This window comes from Diadema antillarum, unplaced genomic scaffold (genome assembly GCF_040938485.1).
Source record: "Diadema antillarum isolate AM-2024a unplaced genomic scaffold, OU_Dant_1.0 scf00000014, whole genome shotgun sequence".
Classification (NCBI taxonomy): Eukaryota; Metazoa; Echinodermata; class Echinoidea; order Diadematoida; family Diadematidae; genus Diadema; species Diadema antillarum.
The window spans coordinates 2,779,388-2,802,952 of NW_027270903.1; the positions used below are offsets into that span (position 1 = coordinate 2,779,388).

General features: G+C 37.8%; 1 protein-coding gene across 1 annotated transcript in view; it reads right to left on the reverse strand.

Annotated features, from left to right (window-relative positions):
* LOC139723325 (uncharacterized) overlaps nucleotides 1–23,299 on the reverse strand; it is a 67,034-nt gene extending 43,735 nt beyond the window's left edge. Inside the window, exons 1-2 of the mRNA XM_071634591.1 lie at nucleotides 22,946–23,299; nucleotides 7,152–7,194 (exon numbers count right to left, since the gene is read on the reverse strand). Of these exons, the coding sequence (XP_071490692.1) occupies nucleotides 7,152–7,194; nucleotides 22,946–23,093 (191 nt within the window). The 5' untranslated portion in view covers nucleotides 23,094–23,299. The remainder of the gene's footprint in view (nucleotides 1–7,151; nucleotides 7,195–22,945) is intronic.
* Nucleotides 23,300–23,565: the final 266 nt, after the last annotated feature.

Genomic DNA, 23,565 nt, shown 5'->3' on the forward strand with positions numbered 1-23,565 from the left:
TGCTACCTCATACACATTAATAATGTGTGTCTCCCTAAAGTTTGGTCCATTTCAGTCATCTGTACGGAAAGGAGGTCACTGTTCATAGCCTTTCACTTTGGGAAATATTTGTAGAGAAAAGATGACAACAACAACAACAAAAGGCTTGCATAGGCCCTGCAACAAAGAAACAATGCTGCTCACGACAAAATTCCTAAGTAAGATTTTCCACTGTTTTGGTACCAGGTCAGACAAGCTGACTCACTTTCCATTTAAAACCAAGTTACAGCTCAAACAGAACATGTTAGGCTGGTATAATGCTTCTGTTATGTTTTGGGTATGTTAGTTGTTGTTGTTATTTTTTTTGTGTGTGTTTTTGGTGTCATACAAGCTGTTGTATTAGAGCCAAAAATATCAGGAGTGCATATCATCCAATGTGTGTATTTTCTCATGGTCTGCAATAATGATTATACTGGAGTTATCATAACTTCAGTTGTACATTTGATCCTCACGTCATTGGAGACAACTTGCTATTGACAAATTGCCCTTCATCGACATAAATAAGTACTGCATTATTCAGTGTTTCAGCAGCGGCCATGATGAAATGATCATGGACATACATACAAAACTGTACTTCGGTTGGATTCGACCCAACAATCTCCTGATTACCAGATAGGCATTGTATCCACTAGACTACTGAGCTTCTGCCCGACAGCCAATGGTGGTTTTACTCCTGTACAGCAGCGGGTACTGCATACTTATTCAAATTAATGTAATCCTCCATCAGGGTGTTTTTAATAATTTCATAACCTAGCACATACTATGCCAATGAGTTTTTTTTTATCATGGCTACCACCCAAAACAACAAACAAACAAACAAACAAAAAATTCGCAAACACATACATGTGTAATCAGTGCTTATTTTCCAAGCACATAATCGGTGCTTATTTTCATCAATAAAGGGCAATTTGTCAATCAGTTGCAATAACAACTTGACACAAGAATTCATTTTATACTCATACATACTCATGGATATCTTTAGAATAAATGTGCTCATTCAGCATTATCGTTCATGCCTGGTATAGGAAGTAAGCTGTAATGTCAGGGCTCATTGGTAGCTGTAATGTCAGGGCTCATTGGTAGCTGTGAAGTTAACCCTAGCAGCAGGTGGTACCACTCTCGAATAAAGATGATTTCTTTGGGTGAACATACTGCCAAACCATTCTGTTTTCAAAGAGATGCCATCTTTTCTGAATTATCCAGTGAACACTTTAATCCGGTGAGGACTGTTTGATTTTGCTACAACAAGCATTTTCCATAGACGCTTGCCCGAGTATACTCGGGACTAGTCCTCAACGGGTTAACAGTATAACATACAGCCACTCCTAAACATCTGCCTGCCATTGCTGACAAAGATGTCAGTCCAAATATACTTTACAAAAAAGGGGGAACACCGACACACTGTGTAAGTTCTTCAAATAAAAATTTTGTATTCATGGTTCACTCATAGCAGGGTTAAATGCACCCCCCCCTCCAAAAAAAAAAGGCTATCCCTGTGCAGTAGAGCATCCAAGGCACAGGCAAGCTGAATACTTTGGATTAGTTGAGTGAAGATCTGTGTGCGTGCCTTCATTACACATCCTTTGTTAATTTGGGCATTAAGGATTTTTTTTTTCTTGGCAGAGTCCACACCTCAAGCTTATTGCTACACCCCTTTTGACGATTGACAAGCAGGGGAGGAAAAAGGGGATGGGCCGTGCCCCCTACCACCACCACCCCATGTCTTTACCCCACCCTCCCCATTTAAAGAGAGCTGATGTGACCTTAAACAAGGTCACTCCAGCTGTAAAGGAGGGCTGTGGTATCCAGGGTTGGGGAAAAGGTGGGGCAAGGTTATTTTGCAGCCACTGCTACCAACACCAAGCTCCAAACAAAACAGAGATTACTGGGGGGGGGGGGGAAATCGGCTGTCAAATCTTTTGAAGAAAAAATATGAAAAACACCTTATAAATGTCTCCATTTCTACGCCACCAATTATAACATGTAGCACAAATACATGTATGTCCAACAGCTACTTCCAAAAGTATACTATCTCCTCGAAGTCTACCGGGCAAATCATAGAAAAACAACAACAGATGTACTTTTCCCTCCTCCAAACCTCGTAAACTATCTTTAAAAACAATAAACACATAAGTTGTAGGTCAAAACAAAAAACACCTGAAACTCCTACGCTGCAGCAGAAATGTCAAAGTGTACAAGAGAGCCCTCTCTTGACAAAAGCAAGACAGTCAACATTTTCTGTCATTCCTACATTTTCAATGTCGATGTGTTCCTGTCATACACACCACTGCTTTAATATGATCGTATGCAGCACATATGACAGTATGCAGTGTGCTTTACTTGCAAGAAAGGAAACAGATTTTCATCACGTGAGTAACACTAACCTCCACAACCAAAACCTGATACTCAAATGTTAACCTTTCAAACACATCCAACTCTTCAGGGGAGTTTACACACTGTAAACAGGTAACAAATACCCCCCCCCCCCCCCACCCCAAATGAGAATAGAACACAACAAAAAAACTCTCGGCAAAAGGTCATGGAAAGATAACAGACCTTTGATGACTAATATCTGAACAACTACAGTGTAAACTGGTGCACAAAATGTGAACAGCCACACTTCCATGGCCCATGGTTTCGATGGGTTAGCTGGTACTTGCTTTTATAGAAACATCTATTTTTGCCACCACTTGCTAATTTTGTCCTAAAGAGAGAAGAGTTTGTGAGTCCTCTCTCGCCATTTTCCCCAAATACCCTTGTTCCAAATATGATGGAGTGACTAGTCCCCTATGAAAGTTTATTTTTGGGAAGAAGAGGTCTCTGATATCATTCCCAGAAAATGAAAACCAGCAAACTGTCTCAGTCAGACTCAAACACACAAGAAGGGCATGTCCATGAAATTACCATATTTTCAAAACATAGCACCAGGGTAGCACAGCCTTCGGTTTTGTTTTGACAACTCTTCCTACAATTGCAAAATATCTAAAGGTAGGAAACAATCAACTATAACGAATAATGTATTGTAAAGGGTAAACAACTGAAAGATTGAACAGTGATCTATTCCTGTTTGTTGCTACAGTTCATACAATTTGAACTCCATCAAAACAAAGATAAATTGTGATTCAGATATCTGTTTTGTAATTTGGAAAAGTATTTTAAATACCATTGTCGATCCCCTTAAATCATTTGCAAGTGGGGCCTTTTACCATTAGCTCCATGCTTCAATGTACAGGCTACAGGTAAAGTTAACAAACTGATTGATGTCCACAAACAAGTTGTCCTTGTGTAAAGGCTTGTGGAAAAATATCAATTCATATGGGAGGGTCATGGAAATAGACTAGATTCCGGGCAGTCGGTCAGACTCACTGACTTGCAGCTTGACCACTTCCAACCGCAAGTGATGTTTTTTCAACTGCCTGTCTCAAAAGTATAACAAATGCATGAACAGTTATATTTCATTGCTACAAATAGTATACAGGATTAAATTCATAGGTTTTCCAGATAACTTTTATTAGTTATAATTTGATTTAAATGGTATTCTCAGTCCCTTTTCTTTTATTCTGTATCCTTTATATTGTAAGTTTTTAATTCAAGAATTGATTAATGTTATTTGTTTTGATCTGCTTGTCCTCTTATATTTTGATTATAGTGTCATGCACAGTGGAGTATATTCCTATAAAAAACTAAACTGTGCAATATAAATTCACAATAATATTAATGATAATAGTAGTAGTAGTAGTAGTAGAAGTTGTAGTAGTAGTAGTAGAAGTTGTAGTAGTAGTAGTAGAAGTTGTAGTAGTAGTTGTAGTAGTAGTAGTAGTAGTAGTAGTAATAGTAATAATAACAATAATAATGATAACGACAACAACATATCATGGTTATGGATTTATGGAGTGACGGAGAAATCTCAGGAACACTTTTTTTTTTGAGAACTAGGAACTATGATACTTCATCTAAAGTCATTACAGTAATATATCCTTACATATTTCTTTTTTCGCCAACTGCACATACTGTAAATGCAACAGCGATAAACTTAGAAATATACAAAGACTACCTATAAATGAACCATCATGAAGCACAGGTGAAGTAGCAATGATTGTCTTCTTTTTCAAGTTCGTAAAACAACCTCTATTGCTAGAGTCAGTTTACATTTGCTTGGCAGTCTGACCCAGACCTATATGAAAGACTCTTTTATTGGGCAGCCCTGTCTGTCAGAGTTCGGTGTCAACCAGACGGAAATCTCACGTCTCTGTCGCATTCCTGAATAACATGGAAGCAAATGCTCTGTGACAAGAAGAAATACAGGTGACGATTGAAATGCAATCCTCAGAAAAAGCGGAAGAAAATATCGAAAATGGATGGCTATAAAGGGAGACACACAAAAAATATACAAGCAAATAGGCCTACATGTACATATACACACATACATTGCACACACACATCCCCCTACATATCTTCATTTGTGTATGTAAAAGTATATGGTACACAATGTATACTGGTAGTGGTATAAAACATACGGGGGGGGGGAGGAGGGTGGGAGAGGGAGGGAGAGATGGAATGTACAAAAGAGAGAAGAAAGAGAGAGAGAGACACACATGACACACACAAACACAAATAACAAGCAATCAACAAATACACATGACTGGGACTGAGGGAGATTAGAAGAGAAACAAATCATGTATTAGGACTATCTCAACCATGCACTTTAGAATAATCTACTCCACAATTAAAGAACATTCTCAACATGAATCTATTTCACTCCACACAGGAATACTCATACAGATAAAGTTATAATATTGAAGATTATGACTGAAAAACGCTTTCTCCACATACTGAAAGTGGGTCACCATCAAGGGGGTTAATTCTAGCGCTGTTCTCATCACATTCCGGGCTGCATCTTTTTTATTAAGCGTTCTCACTGTAAAAATAACAGGAAAACATTAGCCGCACGTTCTGAATAGTTGCTTTAATTGTCTATGTCTCAAGGCCAATAAAATATACCGCAGTGCGCCAAGGCACGGTAAAAATAGCAAGGAGCAACACACGTGGTGCATTGTGGGGTGTAAAATCTTGAAATTTTTAGTAGTCTCCATTCTCACTGCACAAATTTGCATCTTTCTGCAAAAATCACACTAATTTGTGCAATTTGGATCACGACCTATATTAAAAAAAAAACTGTTTTATCTGTTCTCACTGTAAAAATTTCTAAATTTGGGTCGCAAGCACGATTGCAATCAGGATTGCACCCCCCCCCCCCCCCGCAAAAAAAAACAACAACCAAAATGTGTTATTTTGAGTGCAATGAGAATGGTGCTAATTTCGAACATGAACAGCCCACAACCATCCTTATTTATAAGTGTGTGTTTGAGTAGTGCAGCGCTGTAGTTTGAAAAGGTTGGCATTACTTTAATACCCAGTACATCCTTGTATCTTCCTATTCTGCAGGGAAATCTGCACAAATATTTAATTGATTTGCCTTAAAGCTAAAACATAGTTGTCAGAAGGGCTCAAATTAAATCTTTTCATGATTTGCAATTTGCTTGAAATATGTCGAAAGGCTCTACAAAGAAACTTGTTTGGTTGATGTAATTTGCCATGATAATGAGTTGTTTTGGAATATTTTTAGATCAAAAGTGTAAAATAAATTTGATTGTACTTCACAACTCTTTATCCTAAAGTGCCTACCTGTTCAGCATTGGGCTGGCAGAACATGACTAGAATGTGACGATTGAATATAAGCCCTAGCAGTAGTAACGAATCAGCCAGGGGTAGCTAGCTTGTTAGCTACGTGCGATTCACTCTTGCACGATAGATACTGAGCTATGGTCCAATATATTGTGATTAATGTCATTGATTTTAAAACAGCAGGTATACCAACTATGATCGGGTTTGCTCAGAGATTGCAATACTTCTGGCATACCTTCTTGGTACTACACTGTACATTTTATTTTGCATATTTGAGGTTCCAAACTGAAATTGGTTATCACAGCATTGTGCATTGATGTTCCTTCATTTTAAAGGGTGAGTACAGTTCTGGTTGAGGTGAGGATTTGGCTTTTAATGTTTTGCGAGATATTCAGAAACCACTCTATGAGATGTCAAAGAGCATGCAATTCTAAGGGGTATCAAAAGTTTATTTGATGAAAATCGGTTTTGAAATGGCTGAGATATATCCAAAAACAAGGTGAAATAAAGAGATCCTAATAAAAGGCGTGGCCTGTTGCCTTTTATTATTATCACTTTTTTTGGATATCTCAGCCATTTGAAAACCAATTTTCATCAAATAAACGTTGAATCCTTCTTAAAATTACATGCTCTTTCATATTTCATAAGAGGTTTCTCATTATCTTACTTAGGAATGTTCAAAACATGAATCCTCACCTCAACCAGTACTGTACAGTCCCTTTAAAGCAAACAACAATGCTCAGTTTATGCAGTCATATGGAAACAATGTTCTACCTTTAAACCATACAATTGTGTGATTCTCCCGCTTACTTTGGTGAGTGTCATTGATGTGGCAGAAAAGTGGAGGTAGGTTGATGCACTGGTTCACACGATAACAGGCCATTATAAAGAGCTCAAACATAGAAACAGAAACCAGAAAGTTCACAGAAACCTCCATCTGGTAAATGTCTTCACTTGCACGCAAGCTATCCTCCAAACAATAGCCGTACTCCAATTACACAGATTAAGAGTCTCGAACAAATCAAATCTGCTTTTGAGCTCCTGACTTGTGAAAAAAAAACCAACAAAAACCAACAAATGGAAGAGCAGACACTTTTTTTTAAATTTCTTGTTTCCATTCTAGCAGATATGAAAGCTGTAGCAAGAATGCGCCATTCACTACAAAAATTAACCAACTCTCTTGACTAAAAAGATAAACAGGCAGATCTGTACAGGCATGTGAGCTGTTGCAACCAAAATGGCTACAAGGGATTAAATCTCTTGAAGAAATGAAAATATTACATATGGTACATAATTTTCTTTAAATACAGAATCAACGTAAGAATGTTGAACTTTGTGGCATGTCTGTTACATAGAGAGAAAAAAAAAATACAGCAAGTATCGTGGGCATCAGTAGAATCAATTAGATAGACAATGAGAAAACTTACCAAAATGTTTTCATACAATCATCACAGGCTGTGTACTCTTGAGCTGGAAAGACAAAAGTAAAAATAAAAGACATTGGTCATCTGTATTCATGACGCAAGTTGGAGACTATATTGTAAACAGTTACTGAAATGGTTGAATATTATATTTAGGCTGGCTCTATAATGTACCGGTACTAGATGAAAAATTATTGGCTTTATTTGGGCAAAACAATAAAACAACTAACTGTCAGAAAATGCACTATGACACCATGACATTTCAACACACATTTACCCTCAAACTTTATTAAGACACATGCTGCCTGAAAGTGTATGAACATACCAGTAAGGCATATATTTGTGTACATTTTGTGCATACACACACTGGGAGCCCATTCGATGATGCAGTACATAGCACTGTACATTGTTATGTACACTTGTACACACAGGAAAGAAAACACTTCCAGATGCATTATCATATTCTATGCTGCGCACAGAACGGGAGAGACATATATGCCTTGTTGGCCCTACATCATGCTGGGCTTCTAAACCACAAGGTACATGTACCATGCATCTCATGAGCTTAACATGATAATACCGAAACTGAGATCTTAGAGACTTCTTCCTAGGTGCCTTGCTTGTGTACAAGCAAATTCCATGCAAGTGATTCACCAATTGAGGCTCAAACCACAAAATTAAGGGAAAATATGAACCAAAAGCCAATTCTTATGTCTTCCCACAGGTATTGAGCTGTTTTAGCATCAGGATTATATACAAAATACTAATGTTTGCATTAAATTGGTGATATTAAGAAAAACCTTCAAGATTTCAACACTGGCAGGAAAACCACAGTCTAAACTGCATAATTTGGTAACAAAGACACCAAATGAGAAATTGTATAAAAACATGATTAGGCCAAGTAAAAAAAGAAAGTAGTTTCTCGTCCGGGTTTTTTGAGCAAGGCGATGAGGGAGGTCCTTACTATTTGATATCTTACTATTTTTTCGAGGACTGTCAAAATGAAAGTAATATGTGTTTCTCGTCCGGTAATTCTGAGAAAGGTAACGAGAGAGGGCTTTACTATTTTCTATATCCAATTTATGAAATGAAATATCACTCTGGTAGCTGTGTTATGAGAGACCACGTCCCAAGTGTATATGTCTTGCCTGCACTCTGTGCATTTTCAAACAAATAGATATAATGTGTACCATACTTGAAATGAAACTTCATGCATGCAAAAATACATTTGCTTTTTCTTTCCACTACAGATGTCAAGGGAAAATGACCATCTTAATACTGGTATTTAGTGTTGTAATGGCATTTCTGATACCAGTGTACTTGCAATTCTGATGTATTGTGCTATTAATTGAAACAGGTATAAAATATTCTATCAACAAATGTACGACTGAAATAAATTCCATGATATTCAAAACACTGCTTTATTTATCATTGGTGTTTGTGACTTTTTGTGTCCACACAGCTGGTATGTATCTGCATCTCTTCACAGCACAATTGTAGCACATTCAACTGGAAACTGCATGGCTGGTACAATTGCAGATGGATGTCAAAATGATACTGATATGGCATTATAGCATTGAACATTTAAAGATGTTTCTTCATGTTCTAAAAAGACATTTGATAATCACTCATCATTTGGAAGATGAATGATTGTATCACACTACAGGTGATACGACTCACGGCCGTGTCCGTGAATTTACATAGTAAAGAAAAGTATCCCGCAGAAATACGAGACAAACCAGAATCCGTAGAAAAGTTATTTATTTTGTAGATACACCCATTTAATAATTCTACATTTGCTGGAAACGCGCATTCATTTTCTCTTCAAAATAGAACAATACATCGCCGTCAGATGCAACGTTACAGAGCAAAGTGTTTGGGCCTCTACACATTCGAATGTGTTCATGCGTGCGTGCAGACAGCTGACAGACCAGGGGGATGGGGACCCTGACAGCTAGCTACAGACACGCATACGCGGCCGGCACGGCCACTGCACTGGCACCGTACCTTCCGACACTGCACACACATGCACATAGTCACAATGACATGAAAATGTATACATACAAACTCGATACAATCCTCACGAGCATTTGTACAGTACAATTCATCCGCTTAAAATATGAGAAACGGGGAAAAATACGAACAATATGCGCGAAATATGCGTGGAATATCAGCGATTGTTCGCAAAAAAAATGTTACCGCTATCGCGTTCACGACGTACCGAGGCGCTGGACATCACACACAGCCCAGGCCCGCGCGCCCATCCAACTACAGTTCGACTGCTTTGTGGGTCATTCCTTCTTGCCGAGCTCGCAGTGTGAAATGCATGCGTTATTACACACGCACTACAGAAGCTCCAGCTAAGTAGAGGACGCAAGGCGTAGAAATTAGAAATGACATCACGATTGGTAGGTGAATTGTCGATTTTGTTTTTTCGGCGGCCGAAAAAAATAGTAAATATCAAAAAAGTCGATGCGGCAACTGAAAGTCGATGCGGGCGGGGAGCGGGCTCGGACGAGAATTATGAATTTCTTGGTATTTTCAGCGCCATTTTGAAAATAGTAAATAGTAAAAAAATCGATGCGGCGGCCAAAATCGATGCGCGCGAGGACGAGAAACTGGTTTCTTTTTTTACTTGGCCTTATGAATGCATGACTTCATGGGTAAAGGTAGGGAACTCACTTTCAGCAAATGCTGAACAAAATGTGTGCCAGAAGGCACTAACACAAATATGGGTAAGTAGGACAATGTAATGTGAAGGAGAGCATTTTCATTGTTTCAGTTCCCTGAATCATTTTAGTAAAGGAAGTGATTTTAGATAGTCAACATCCCAAATGTTAAACCAGGATAAGAGATACTTGTGAAGTGAGAGGAAATGTTGCAATTTTAGGAATGAGTGTACATCTTCTCAAAGTGGTTTGCGCAATCAGTATCCAGTGTTACCTACACAATTGTATACCAGCAGTCCAAATGCTGCATTTAGAGTTCACTGGCATAATGGGCATAGTCCGTCTCTATTTTCTTTATTCTTTTGCACAAAATCGCAAGTAGACTTTAAGAAGTAATAAAAGTCATGCAACCATAAAATAGTGATCTTATACGTGTACATGTATGTATCATTAATTTTTTACTAGTGCATCTTCTTGGCTAATGCAAGTCAAATAAGCAAGAACAAACTCATGAAAGCAGTTTGGAATTCTGTAACACCATATATGTATATGAAGACAGAACCAGCATGAGCAGTAATGCAAGCACACAAGCAACTTTGTTAAAAAAAAAAAAAATGGAAGGGGAACAGTACATTTTCAATTCTTAAATCAAAACCCAAAGATTAAACTATACTATATAGTACAACAAACATTTTCTCACAATTACAGTTCTGCAATTTGCCACTAGTATGCGGAGTGAATCTATGTTCCTTCATATCAAACCTGCTGCATTAATTAGCAGATCACAGACATTCCTGAGGGTAATTCACACCATGCGTATAATCCTCTGCGTAAGCACGCTCGGATTTCAACGAGGCTAGGGTGTGGTCCCCAGTGATAAGGGCGTAGCTGCGTCACTAATGCAATACGTGTCTAATAGGCATACCGCTGACACTGACCTACATTGAGTACCCACACTTGACTTGCACTTCAACACATCAACATGGACTGAATAAACTTCAGTCGAACCACTACAAACATACACACACAAACACTCAAACCCTGTGACGTCTTGGGGCATTGTGTCACTGAACCCTCTGTCCCTCTCTCTCCCTCTTTGACAATTCAGAGTTCGCCTATTCCATGCAGAATGTAGCATCAAAACATGAAGCTACTTCCAACAACAACAACAAATATGTCATATGGAGATATAAAATGTTCAAATTCTCAATTTCAGATGACACATACATGGAAAGACATGACATCTGAAAAAAATTTCCAAGCACCACACAGCAGTGCAAATCATCAAATTCAAATGTATACTACTGTAAAAGTGGAAATTTTCGCGGTGTTGAAATTTCCGCGCATTTCGCGCAACCAGAAACTAGCGCAAAAATAAAAGCCCGCAAATATTTTGGCTTGCCATATGTTCCTATGCGTGATGTCTTGATTCCGCGGAATTAAAAACATGCGAAACTCTTCTTACCCAGCGAAGCGCGAAAAATTAGTCGCTTGAAAATATCCACTTTTACAGTAATGCAAAGCAGGAAATGTTCATGGCATGAAATTTTCACAAATTGCTACTGGCATCAGTTCAATTCAATTCAATTCAATTCAATTCAATTCATTTTAATCGTCCAATGAAAAAAAAAATACAGGAAATTCAATTCAATGCATATAGTGCAAGACAAGAACTTTCACATGTTATGCATTTAAACTTTACAAATCTTGGCTCGCGAAATTCGAGAAATCAAAATGCAAGCGAACATTTCTGGTTTTACAGTATGCATACGGTATCTGTAAATTGAAACTTGAAAGACATACCATAAAAATTATATACTGTAAAACAAGGAATTTTCGCGTGCACTTTAATTTCGCGAATTTCACGAGCGCCAAGATTCGCAAAATTAAAATGCACACGAAAGTCCATGTTTACATTATATGCATTGAAGCCAGTGGCACTTCGCGAAAATTAATGCCACAAAAAAGGCTGTCGGCTCCAATTCGCGAAAAATTCATGCCGCGAATACAGTATATCATGTTTTACAGTATCCAAGCAGAATATGATACGATACTGCTTCCCATTCACCTTACTCCAACCTGCCTGGAAATTAAATATAAACTGCTTTACAAGTGAAATTTTCTCAAATGCCAGGGAGAGTAGGTGCAGATTTAGTGAGGAGGAAAAGATTAGTAAAACACTTACTGAAAGCTTGAGAAAATCAGACAATCTGTTCACAAGTTATCAATTTTCAATGTTTGGGTAAATTCCATGTGATACCATTTCTAAAGGTCAGAGTAGTATGATTTAAAAAAAAATTAAGAAAAAATTCATATTATAACATTTGATGAAAAGTGTATTATTTTTATGACAGATTTATTTAAACTAAGGTATGCAGTCTTGAACATTGTATCTATAGGGTGAATATTGTTTTCTGTGCCTTGTGGAAGAGCTCAGGCAAGTCAACTAGCTGTGTCCTATGAAAATGAACTTTAATTCTTTTCAGATAAGCATTTGCATTGTTCGATTATTGTGACATCGTGAACTGTTGTACAGTTTCCACCTCAAGAGGGCAGCACACGAAATTAATCAAAACTTTTAAACATCCATAACTTAAAGGGGAAGGCTAGTAACTGATCAGTGGGAATCAGTGGAAATGCTGGGAGATGATTGTTCCAATCCTTATGGGATTCATTCAAGAGTTCATTGTATCTATTGTTGTGTGAAAATGATTTGCTTCAGAATGGTCTCATATTCAAGTAATGTGCAGTTTAATGCTTCCAGGTTAGCGTCCCTGGTCAGTGACGGAGCATTAATCTGCACATTACTTGAATATGAGACCGTTCTGAAGCAAATAATTTTCACACAACAGTAGATATATAATGTACTCTTGAATGAATCCAATAAGGATTGGAACGATCATCTCCCAGCATTTCCACTGATTCCCACTGATCAGTTACTAGCCTTCCCCTTTAACCCGTTCCATACTTCCCGTGGCGTCAACTGATATGCGGAAACGTGGTATAGCGAGGTACCCGCACCTCGTCAGGGGCCCGAATACCGTCACCCCGCTTAAAATTGTTTTAAGCGCACTAAACAAAAAATTAAGCCCGGGACTGCGTTCAGTATGCTTGAAACTTGGCAGGGCCAAGCAAATTTTTGGTGAAAACCGAACAGTTTTTCGCGAAAATCGGAAATTTTAATCGGAATAGGACCCTACGTGTTATAAGTATCACCACTGTCCCCGCACGCATCTTTTACGTGTATGTCTATGGGAGCATCACGGTCACCCGCACACGTCTTTTACGTGCTTTGTCTATGGGAGCGCGGGTGACGAGTTGCGGGCCCCTTCGTTAGCGCACAGCTATTTCGCATCGTTCGCGTTTGACGACGATAGCTGCAAATTTTCGATATCGATCAGTGAGCTTGTGGTTCCATTAGAATCTTCAGCATTTTTCCTGTATGTGAGTTGGATTTCAAAGAATTTCAGTGGCGAAATGTGATTCAAATACGCGCAAACATTAACTATGACGAGGTGCGGGTCACCCAAGTATACACCAGGTTCCCAAAATGTAGACAGGAGTGCCTGCATTCATGACCTAAATTCATGTTAATTTGTGTTTTGCTGCACAGAAATACGGTTTTGATAGAAAGATTAGCTTTTCTTCTATAAATATCTGTTTTCTTTCCATATGAAAACTGCGTGTATCGCAGTATTATTTGACTTTTTCAAATTAAATGTGCGCTTGTTTTGTTGTAAAACTCATAGAGATGTTTTGTTTATAGCGATCAACGGGTGAGCTCAGTAGATATTTGACATCGCTGACCCCATTCACGTGTGTATTACATATTAACAAAAGAGTTTGTGAGCCCATCAGCGCTCATTCTATTCACACCTTTCGCTCCATCGATATAGTTCGATGGCACATGCAGTTGACCGTGGAACAGGGGTACATGTACCGCTTGACTGCTTTTGCACACGTGGATTACCGACCTGTCTGTTCTCTGTTGCCCCGCAAAAAGAATCTTGTTTGGGGGCATTGAAGGCGCTTTGAGAATTGGGGGAGGAATGGGTTAAATTATAGATTTCAGATTTTCTTCCAGCTCCGAGGCAGCGTTTCACAAATCTTTCTATTCTAATTAAAGCAATCAAACTATTTGATCAACAAAAAAAAAAAAACTTTCCCTTTAACAAAAAGAAATATATTCACTCTCACTTAGCGAATGATTCCATATTAGAATGTGGAAAAGCTAACTGTTTCCTCAACTCCAGCCCTCACAGACTGGGATCCTTCCTGGGGAATGGTAAACAGGAGAGTCAGTTGGGTTAGCCTCTGAATTTACATACAATTGGCCCATGGGTTCGGTGGTTAGACCAAATGAAACCAAAATTATGACTAACACACCCTCAGTAAAACACTCTGTTCTTTCCTATTAAAAAAAAAATAGAAAAAAAGTTACATGATGACAAAGTTGGAAGACAAAAAAAAAATGGCAAAAATCTCTGTCACTAAAACAGCATGTACCTGTTACTGAAACAGATCACATTTACAGTTTATTCTATACTACTACTAGTTGGAAACTTGACTGAACAACTTCTAAGACCTGTATACCATAGGTGATGCAGAAGCAAAGTCATCATATGTATTCATCAGATAATCGAATGGAAATTTACAGTACACAGTGTACGTAAAGCAAAAGTGAGTTGACTTTGCTGCGAACAACCTGCTCTAGTGAGAATGAGAAGCAAATCGATTGGTCATAGTGAAACAATGTTGTACCTGTTGTTCGCTATTCACCACTTTGAGAATGAGTCACTCTCAACATTCTGAGTGATCAGGGCCATTCTCGTGGATGAGAGATTCTAATTATCATAGATGCCGCCACCTGAATAGCAAAATATTATGACTAAGATAGTAAAGAGTGGGATATTAATCCCTGTTTCCTTGGTGACACACTCACTGGCATTACTACGGAATATTTGTGCACTGCTCCAATCGTGATTAAAGTCAGATGAAATTGCCATTTACAGGAGAATTTATCTCCAAGAGTGAGATATTTTGTACCGAAAACAGCAAAAACAAGATCAAACTCTCCTGAAATATCAGACTGAAATCATACAACTGTTGTCAAGGACTTCCTTGATTATTTGAATACCGGTAGTTCTTCTGAGCATTTCTAATAGCTGCATTCCCCAACATGTGCCAATGGGCCATATCAAAACTCCACATTTTTAATAACATATTCTTAATTATGTCTCTATTTTTATTTCAAAATGTTTTCCATGATTCTGACAAAGAAATATGTCATACTAGTATTTTTAATATACATTTGATCATCTGACTTACATAAAAACCATGATTGTAGTTTCAAATAGTATCTATGTGATTGACAATAATGTGTACTGACAACCACGAACAATAGGAAAAAATATTTGAACAGTCTAAGATGACAGTGATAATATCAATGACAATAATATTGCTGAGCACTATTCATTCACTGACTAGTGATAGTAATAACAAAGACAATGACAATAAATAGCACTAATAATGCAAAATAAGAACAATAACAGTGATCTTTTTCTGGTAAACAATCTTCTAGTGTCCTTTTAATATAAGTCTACAGTGTATAAAACCATTATGGCGGAGAGACGAAGTCAAACACAATTTGTTTTCTGCTAAGTTGGGAACTGAACCAAAAAAAAAAATCTTCAAAAGGAGGTTGAACTCACTGAACCTGTGCTCTCATGGGTAGGTGAGCATTATCAAAATACCCAACAAAAATGAAAATTGTATACGCTGAATGGCCGACTTGGGTATAATTTCAAAGAGAAGACTGAGGTAAAGTGCTCATCCACACATTATATTCATGCATCCATTGCCTAAGTTGAATACTGCCCCAAGAGAGTTTGTTTAGAATGAGGCATTACATGTGTACTGAGAACTCTGGCTGGCTCCATTTTACAATATCAGCCTTCAGTGGCACTACATGAATATGTATCAGTATGATTGGAATACTATGCACACTGGCCACTGATACAATATTTCTGGCATAACAAGCACACTTGGTTTGTTTCTTTTCCACAAAGTGTCTGAAATACTGTACATACACTGTATGTAAACAAAACAACAGACTTTGTCATACAACAGCACATCACAACATGATGATCACTTTAGAGAACTTGGCCATTTTCTGTGCATAGTGTACCCTAGACAGAAAGATCCGTCTGTCCGGAGGACTCTTTTGTATTTTGCCATTAACGCTGTCCTCCGTAGACAGACGGAAGGTTGTAGTACCCATTGCTGTGTGGATGTTCCTAACCACTGTCTCTATGGAAAATTGGGTGAGGTACCTCACCCTTCTCGATTGCGTCTAATTCACGGCCCTAGGTCGGCAAATTTAAGCTTGAATAGTTAAATCAACTATTCAAGAATAGACTACACTCACCAGATTAATGAATAATCCAATATTTCGGTAGAATTTTCAACGCAAAACAGACATCAACCCGCCCGTCGCGTCGTCACGTTCAAACTGCAGAAACATACAGTATGAATCTATTAGCCAATCACATGCGAGGTAGTTTCTACGTGTTTTTTTTACTAAAAAAAGCACCTCGCATGTGATTGGTTTACAGATTCAAAATGGCGACCTACAGCTAGCGAACGGCGATGTTGCGATATGGATAAAATTTCTGCATTATAACCGCGTTACTGTGAGTATTTCGATTGCAAAATGTGAGAAATTCACCCCAAATATTGCTGCATAATGTGTCATGTCATGTCAAACTTGTTTGAATGTAAAAAAGCTGTCTGAAATTTGGTTTATCGTAATGTTTGATCTGTGCGCGTTGCTCCACACAGGAGCTGGGATCATTGACTTCGGTCTGTATACGGAGGGGATCCGTGAAGCCAGACGCAGTCTCCGCGGAACATTCCCCGACGGACAGATACAGACCGATCTTTCGGTCAAAGTGTACCCTTGCTTCATGTTTGAGCATAAAATTGAGCACCTACTCAACACTCCATGGGAAAATGAGTGTAGTAACTATGCAGCTAGGAAATCCTGACTATTATGTAAACACCTATGTTCATAATCAAAACGCTGGATGTATTTTTGTTAACCAATAGTTTTTGTTTTTTTGTTCTTTCACTTTTTTCTGCTACAGAGTGATATGTATCGACAGATTTTGGGGAATTACAAAATGTATGAACTGTTGATCTGAATATTAGTCTCATTTCTGTGGGCCCTGTAACATACCAATAATTCTTGAGCCCACTGACTGCTACAATGTGAGTCAACAAATATTTACTGTGAAGGTTACAAGGCCATGATACACAGTGTATGCACCGAGTGGCCAGCTTGGATTTTAGAAAAACTATCCAGTCAACCTTGCCTAAGTCCAATCTATTTGGACTGAAGATGACTTAGAGAAAATTTGACTTATGAGGGACTAAAATTAATGAATATAAAGAGAAGAGGACTTGAAAAGACCTGCGACTAAGGCGATTATTCGACTTATGTGAGGTCATTAAGCAAGGTTGACAGTACGTAGATGTAGTATACTCTGCACCATGTGACCAAAGTAAACACAATCATGAGTCCGCGGCGATCCACACACTATGTTGTGCATGCCTGGCAGACCCTTTTATCATCTCGCAACCATTGTAACACTCTGTTGACCTCTGACCCCTACTCCATATAGCTCACCAGACAAACAGCCATGATGACTCTGATAGTGGGAGGAAACTTTGTAAACGTTTGGCCCATTTTTGCACACACTGTGCACTTCTCATATAATATCTTCTCAGGACTCAGGTTAATGTTGTCATACTATAACTAGAGAAGCCTGTCTCATGTTTTCCTTTCAAGAGTAATTTCTGGATTTATATGGATATCTGAACTGAAAGTATTCGTAGTAAGAATTTTATCGGTTGTCTTTAATGGCAGTCATTTTCTATATGGGTCATTCCATGGGGTTGGGTCTTCTCTAGATTTTCATGTTGTGTAGGGAATAAAAGTCATATTCTGAAAAATTTATCAAATAATTGTCCGTGGTTTGCAGTTATTCTTGGAGAGAAATGTGTGAAGAATTATTTGATGAAAAAAAAACAAGCCTGTGTACAAATGTATTTTGTCTATGACTGTTTCACTAATGATGTCCCATGGTTTTTTGTGGTTTATGTTGTGACATAAAAATATGCCATTTTCATGGCAATGTAAAACAGGAATATACAACCTTTCAGCATTATGCCTATCATAATTAAGAGAGGCAAGGTGACTTCTACAAAGACTATAAGGCACATAAACATTTGTAACAAAATAAGAACACCAGAGCATCTTCAAGCAACCTCATACCTATGTTACAAACGATGTCCATGGCAATTTTTGTTGTAACATAGGTATAGCATGGTTTTACATACACTTCCAATCATAATATGATTAGAAACTTTATTTCTATAATGAGATTTATATTTCAGGAGTATTCTTATCCAAAAATTAGCATCAAAATCCTCCAAATAAACGAGAAAATATGAAACATATCACTGTACTTCAGCGCGATGTCCGGCCTCTGCGTGTAACGTAGGTAAGGAAAGATGCTCTCGCGATAAAAAGAAGAGCTACTAACTTCAGCAATCGTATTCATGTCACTGGCAGTCCTCCCCCAATGGCAGAAAAACTACTCACAGCCAATATACACCTACCTGGACAGCGCAAGATCTGTTTTTCTGCCGTTGTTCATGTAACGTAGGTACAGGAGTTTTAATGTTTCTGATGTCAATTGGTAAGCTTTTACGCTATTTTATGAAAATAATAACATTTGTCATATTCTGTAAGTCTATTAGAGGAAAAAAAACGACATCTAAACCTCTGAACTGGCCAAAAATACTGTGGACGATGATACTGTAGTCCCACATACTGAGATATTTGTTACACGTTCATGTTCATAATTTTGATTGCCAAATTTTCCGTCCATGCCGGTCTCTGCAAAAGGAGCATATATTCCTCTCTTAGAAAACCATACAAAAGTATATCAGTGTATCTTCACTGCAATATAAAATTGTTTTACCTCCCGATTATTGTGAATTTTTGGACCCTTTTGTCATTAGGTATCTACCAAGGTAGACGTGATAGAGTTAGTATTAATCACTATATACTAGTTGGAAAACGTAGATGTCCAGACTGCATCTGAACTAGAGAAATAGAGTTTGCCTTATTTTGCTGGTGATATTGAGGGAACTAGGAGCTGTGAAATTCTTTCTCTTTAACAGATTTACTTCGAAAATGTCAATGTTTTCCTTCCAAGATTTCACTGACCTGTTAGATGCTCTGATGAAGTTGTTAACATTTCACAAAGATTCACCATTTCCATTCACCATGTTCACCCAAGTGTGAAGTCTCAAAGCTAAAATGCCAGTGTCCTAAATCAGTTTGGGTGGGTAGTGGGTAGGAAAGGCTTCAATAAAATTATGAACCCCAATCAAAATTGGACTATTATTGCTCTACACTATCATTCAAAAAGAGGGCGACAATTTCGATGGGGGATGAATATAAAATAGGGCCTAGTATTATTTTAGGAGTCTATTAAGGACCATAACCGTAACCGTAACCCTGACCCTAGCCCTAACCTTAGGTAGGACACTGGGGGCAGCGACCTGCCCTTCCTACAGTGTAGCTTGCATCTGAAAACAAGTTTTTAGCATAGAGTATGAAAATGATATTTTCCTATGTTTTACATGCTATATTATTATTATTAATATTTACATCATTTTAAGCATAACCCATTTTTTTTTTCAATTTTGGTGGGAGGTACACATGGAACTCTAGCTAATGGGTATGCCAAGAGGTAGAAATGTAAGCAAAATTGTTAAAATTACTTAATTCCATTCATAAACACACAGATACATCAACAGGAATATATAGTCAACCCCGACAAAAATTTTCTTTTATTTTTTTTTATTCTATTTCTCTTTACACCTTTTGTTCAGTTTGTTGATGAATCTGCCATGGCTCCTCCTCTACCACCGCTACATGTTAAACTACATGAAAGAGTGAAAAGGACACATCCACAGCACTCCACAAACAGAGAGGAAGCCGACAAAGCAACACCCAAGAAGAGCGAATGTAACAAACTAGACAAGAAGAAAACTGCACAGAGGGAAAATGGACAAAAGAAAAACAAAAATCGAGGGCTAAATGGACATTGGACAAAAGAGCAGAAATTAATTTCAAACAAAGAACATGGAGAAGACAAGAAGACTTGTCTGATTTTTCTTTATTAGTTTTCTTAGTTAGTTGACAACTAGTTGATGATGTTGTTAGTGTATATTAGGTCAAATTGTGTAAAGCTTCACTTTCTTCTTCTTCTTCTGATTAAGTCTGCCTTCTTTCATATCAGAGTTACAAAGAATTGAAGTCTGTGTAACATAGGCATTGTTCCACAGGTGTGCAGTAGATATAATTCCAAAGAACTGTTACAATAGTGTTATTTGTGGGAACATACAATGTACATAAAGTCTATATGTGTAGGTTTTAACATCTCACACCACAATAAAGGAAATCAGTTGATATGTCGTAGTGTACCTATGTTACAAAGACATACTGTCTGTGTAACATAGGTAGTACACCGTGGGCGAGGTTGTTGTCTGAAAACCCCTGATTATAACAATAAAATCATGTTTTCACTTGAATACCCATACAAATCACTTGCTTCAATTGTGGTGCTTTTAAGAATATTGTCATTGTGTCACTCTTGATGAAAAAGTTAAACCTTTGATTGAAATTGTTAATGGTTTGTAGAAAAAAACATGTTAATAAAAGTGGCTTGCAGTTGACATCAGAACATACAATCTTATTAATAATGATCTCATGCGCCTGTTAAATAACTTGTTGATGTGCTATGGACGAAAAAAACGTGGATGTGTTCATTGTTATCATTTCAGAACACAAAATGATGAAGGATATCAACAAATGAAGTCCGTGTAACATAGGTATTTTGCCATACCTGTTTACCCATGCTGACTGAAAGTGTGCGAAGTAATAAACAGATTTCTAGTGGAATATGTTGAAGAATGGGAGTAACAAATCAGGGGGAAAAAGGAAATTTCAATTTACCCAACTTGAATTTTCAACTTGTATGTCACAATTTCAGTCCCAACCCCATGGAATTACCCATATGTAGATTATGGGGGAGGGGGCAGTCTATGTTGAGATGAAATTCTATACTCGTCTGGCATATTTTGAAGTGGTTTTCACCATTGTACTTTCTTTTCTGAAAGCACACAATAAGTATCTGAACATTGCTTTCAGATCTGTAAAGATTCTTAAAATAATGTCATTTATTTTACCATGGTGAAGACTTGCATACTTGTGTGTAGGCCCTACACAGCAAGACATGAGAGCCATACAGATTGTCTTATTAAGTGGTTATATATGTTGATTACCACTTACAAACTTACTCCATAATATAAAAAGTGCATCGTATATTTCCTTTCATTGCTAAAAAGGAAGTGATGTCTATAATTTGCTTCCTTTGACAATTTTTTGTTTTCAGATCAATTTCAAGATTAATTTCTTGCATAGATATGTATGCAGATTTCAAGAAATAACAATGACATTCATAATGTAAGGTTAAGTCACAGGTCATAGAACTATCCATTCTAATCTTTAGTTACAAGTCCAAGACACAGTACTAACAGAAATAACACAATGATTTATTATGACCTAAAAATGGAATGTACCCATTATCAAAAACAATCACGTACACAAACAACAAACAGACAAATGAATGATGTACAACTAGTCATTGTTGGAATTTGGTGGTATAACAGTGTCATGTGTACATACAGTATATGCATTCAATATTTACATAAACCCATGGATTAGATTTAAACTGTGTTAGGCTTTGGATTCCAACAATTTAACTGGCTTTATGTTTATATTATGCCAACTGCATTTATTAACAAACTATCTTTTTCATAACATAACATTTTATATACTTTCTTCTTTTTCTTTTTTTTTTCTTTTTTTTTGGGGGGGGGGGGGGGGGGCTCCTGAACTACAATGTACAAGATATTTGTATCACACATTACAATGGCAGATACCTAAGATGCATATAATGTAAAGAAATATCAAGTAACCTCCTGAACGTGTTGACATACACTGTATACCCTTTGCATTTGACATATCTTGTGGTATATATGTTGCATACATTGTACACATGGAAATTATGGATGTAACCTTTCTCACTGTCTATTGCAAACGGAAGGATTCTGTAACTAGCAGACCCTATAGAAATTTTGAATTTATATTTTGATATAGGTCTAGTACCAGTAGATCTAAATGTAGCCTATATGGATATTCAGAATCTCCATGGATTTTTTTTTTATTCTTGTTCACAGGAAAGAAAACCTTTTACCACTTGTCTACATACCATTCAAGTACTAGACTGACATTTTATTTTGTTTTGCTCTTTTGTCTGTTTTTCTCATGCCTGTTTGATCACCAAATAATCACCATTAATATATTTTAGATATTACAAAAATAATAAATTCAAAATGTAGAGTTTCTATAGCACAAGAAACAACGAGGGTTCCGTTCATGATGTAGATAATTACATCGCAGTGCACCAGCTATTCTAGCACCGTGCGTTGCAACTACAGTGTACGCACCTCTCCTGTGCAACTATGCAGGAACCCCATAATAATAAAAACAGACACTTATCTCCTGTAATAATAAAACCTTTTGATAAATTCGCGGAAAATGCATGGTTACTAGCCTATAATACTGCTTCGAAAATACGGAAAATCATGACTTGATCTACCTTGGGTGATTCGCAAACTCTGACGACAAAATACCAGCAGGCATCGGTATACAGATCTGCGAGTGGCATGCTAACGACAGGCTAGGCTCGTGTAATGAGGAACACTATCTGACGGGTTTCGGGCCGCACCCGTATCGCGATGCATACGCCCTACTGCTGCTGCCACAGTGTGCGGGTGGATGTGTGTATGTTATACCTAAACACGGGTTTGGCTGGGTTGGGCACGTATTACGAAGGGTTGGGCAAGGCAATGGGCCGACATCAAAACACCACCACCAATCGATAGATCACATTCTAAAATAGACACAAGAAACTACTTCTTTCCACTTACCATTTTCGTTACATTTGAGGTATGCACAGTATTTATTCCTCCCTAGCAAGACTTCTGTGCCTTCGTCTCGCCTCTTATCGTCAGCCGGCAGAATAGGGCGTAGTTTTTTCACCGCTGTCTCAGCCGAGCCTGACGGTGCACACTCCATGATTGTGTGTATGTTCCCCTACTCTCGCGTTTGACAGCGAACTCGCCCACAATACAAGTTGCCACACCCTTTGTCAGCATCCGGGTTCTTCTCTACAAGGCACCACCCCGACGATCATGCGACTTCGATATTGCCGCACCCTTCCAAGTGTAGGCTGTATCTCCACCGCGCCTTTTTATTACGTATTTGTTTAAGTCATTTAACGCCGATATTCTTTATTTGCACATTCGCCAGTACCAGTCGTGCTCCGCCCCTCTAAACCACTTTACCATAAGACAGTAGTTACAGTACCTGTTATTTGACATAGATCCCCTTTGAGCTCCCAATTTTAACTCAATCGCTTGTCTACCATACAAAAAAGAAAGTAGATATGAATACCCGGTTAGTAGTCTCTTGAACTTGGGTCTGGAAAGTGGGAACCTATATTATTTACAAACCAAGATGACGATAGTTATTTAATGTGAGATCAACT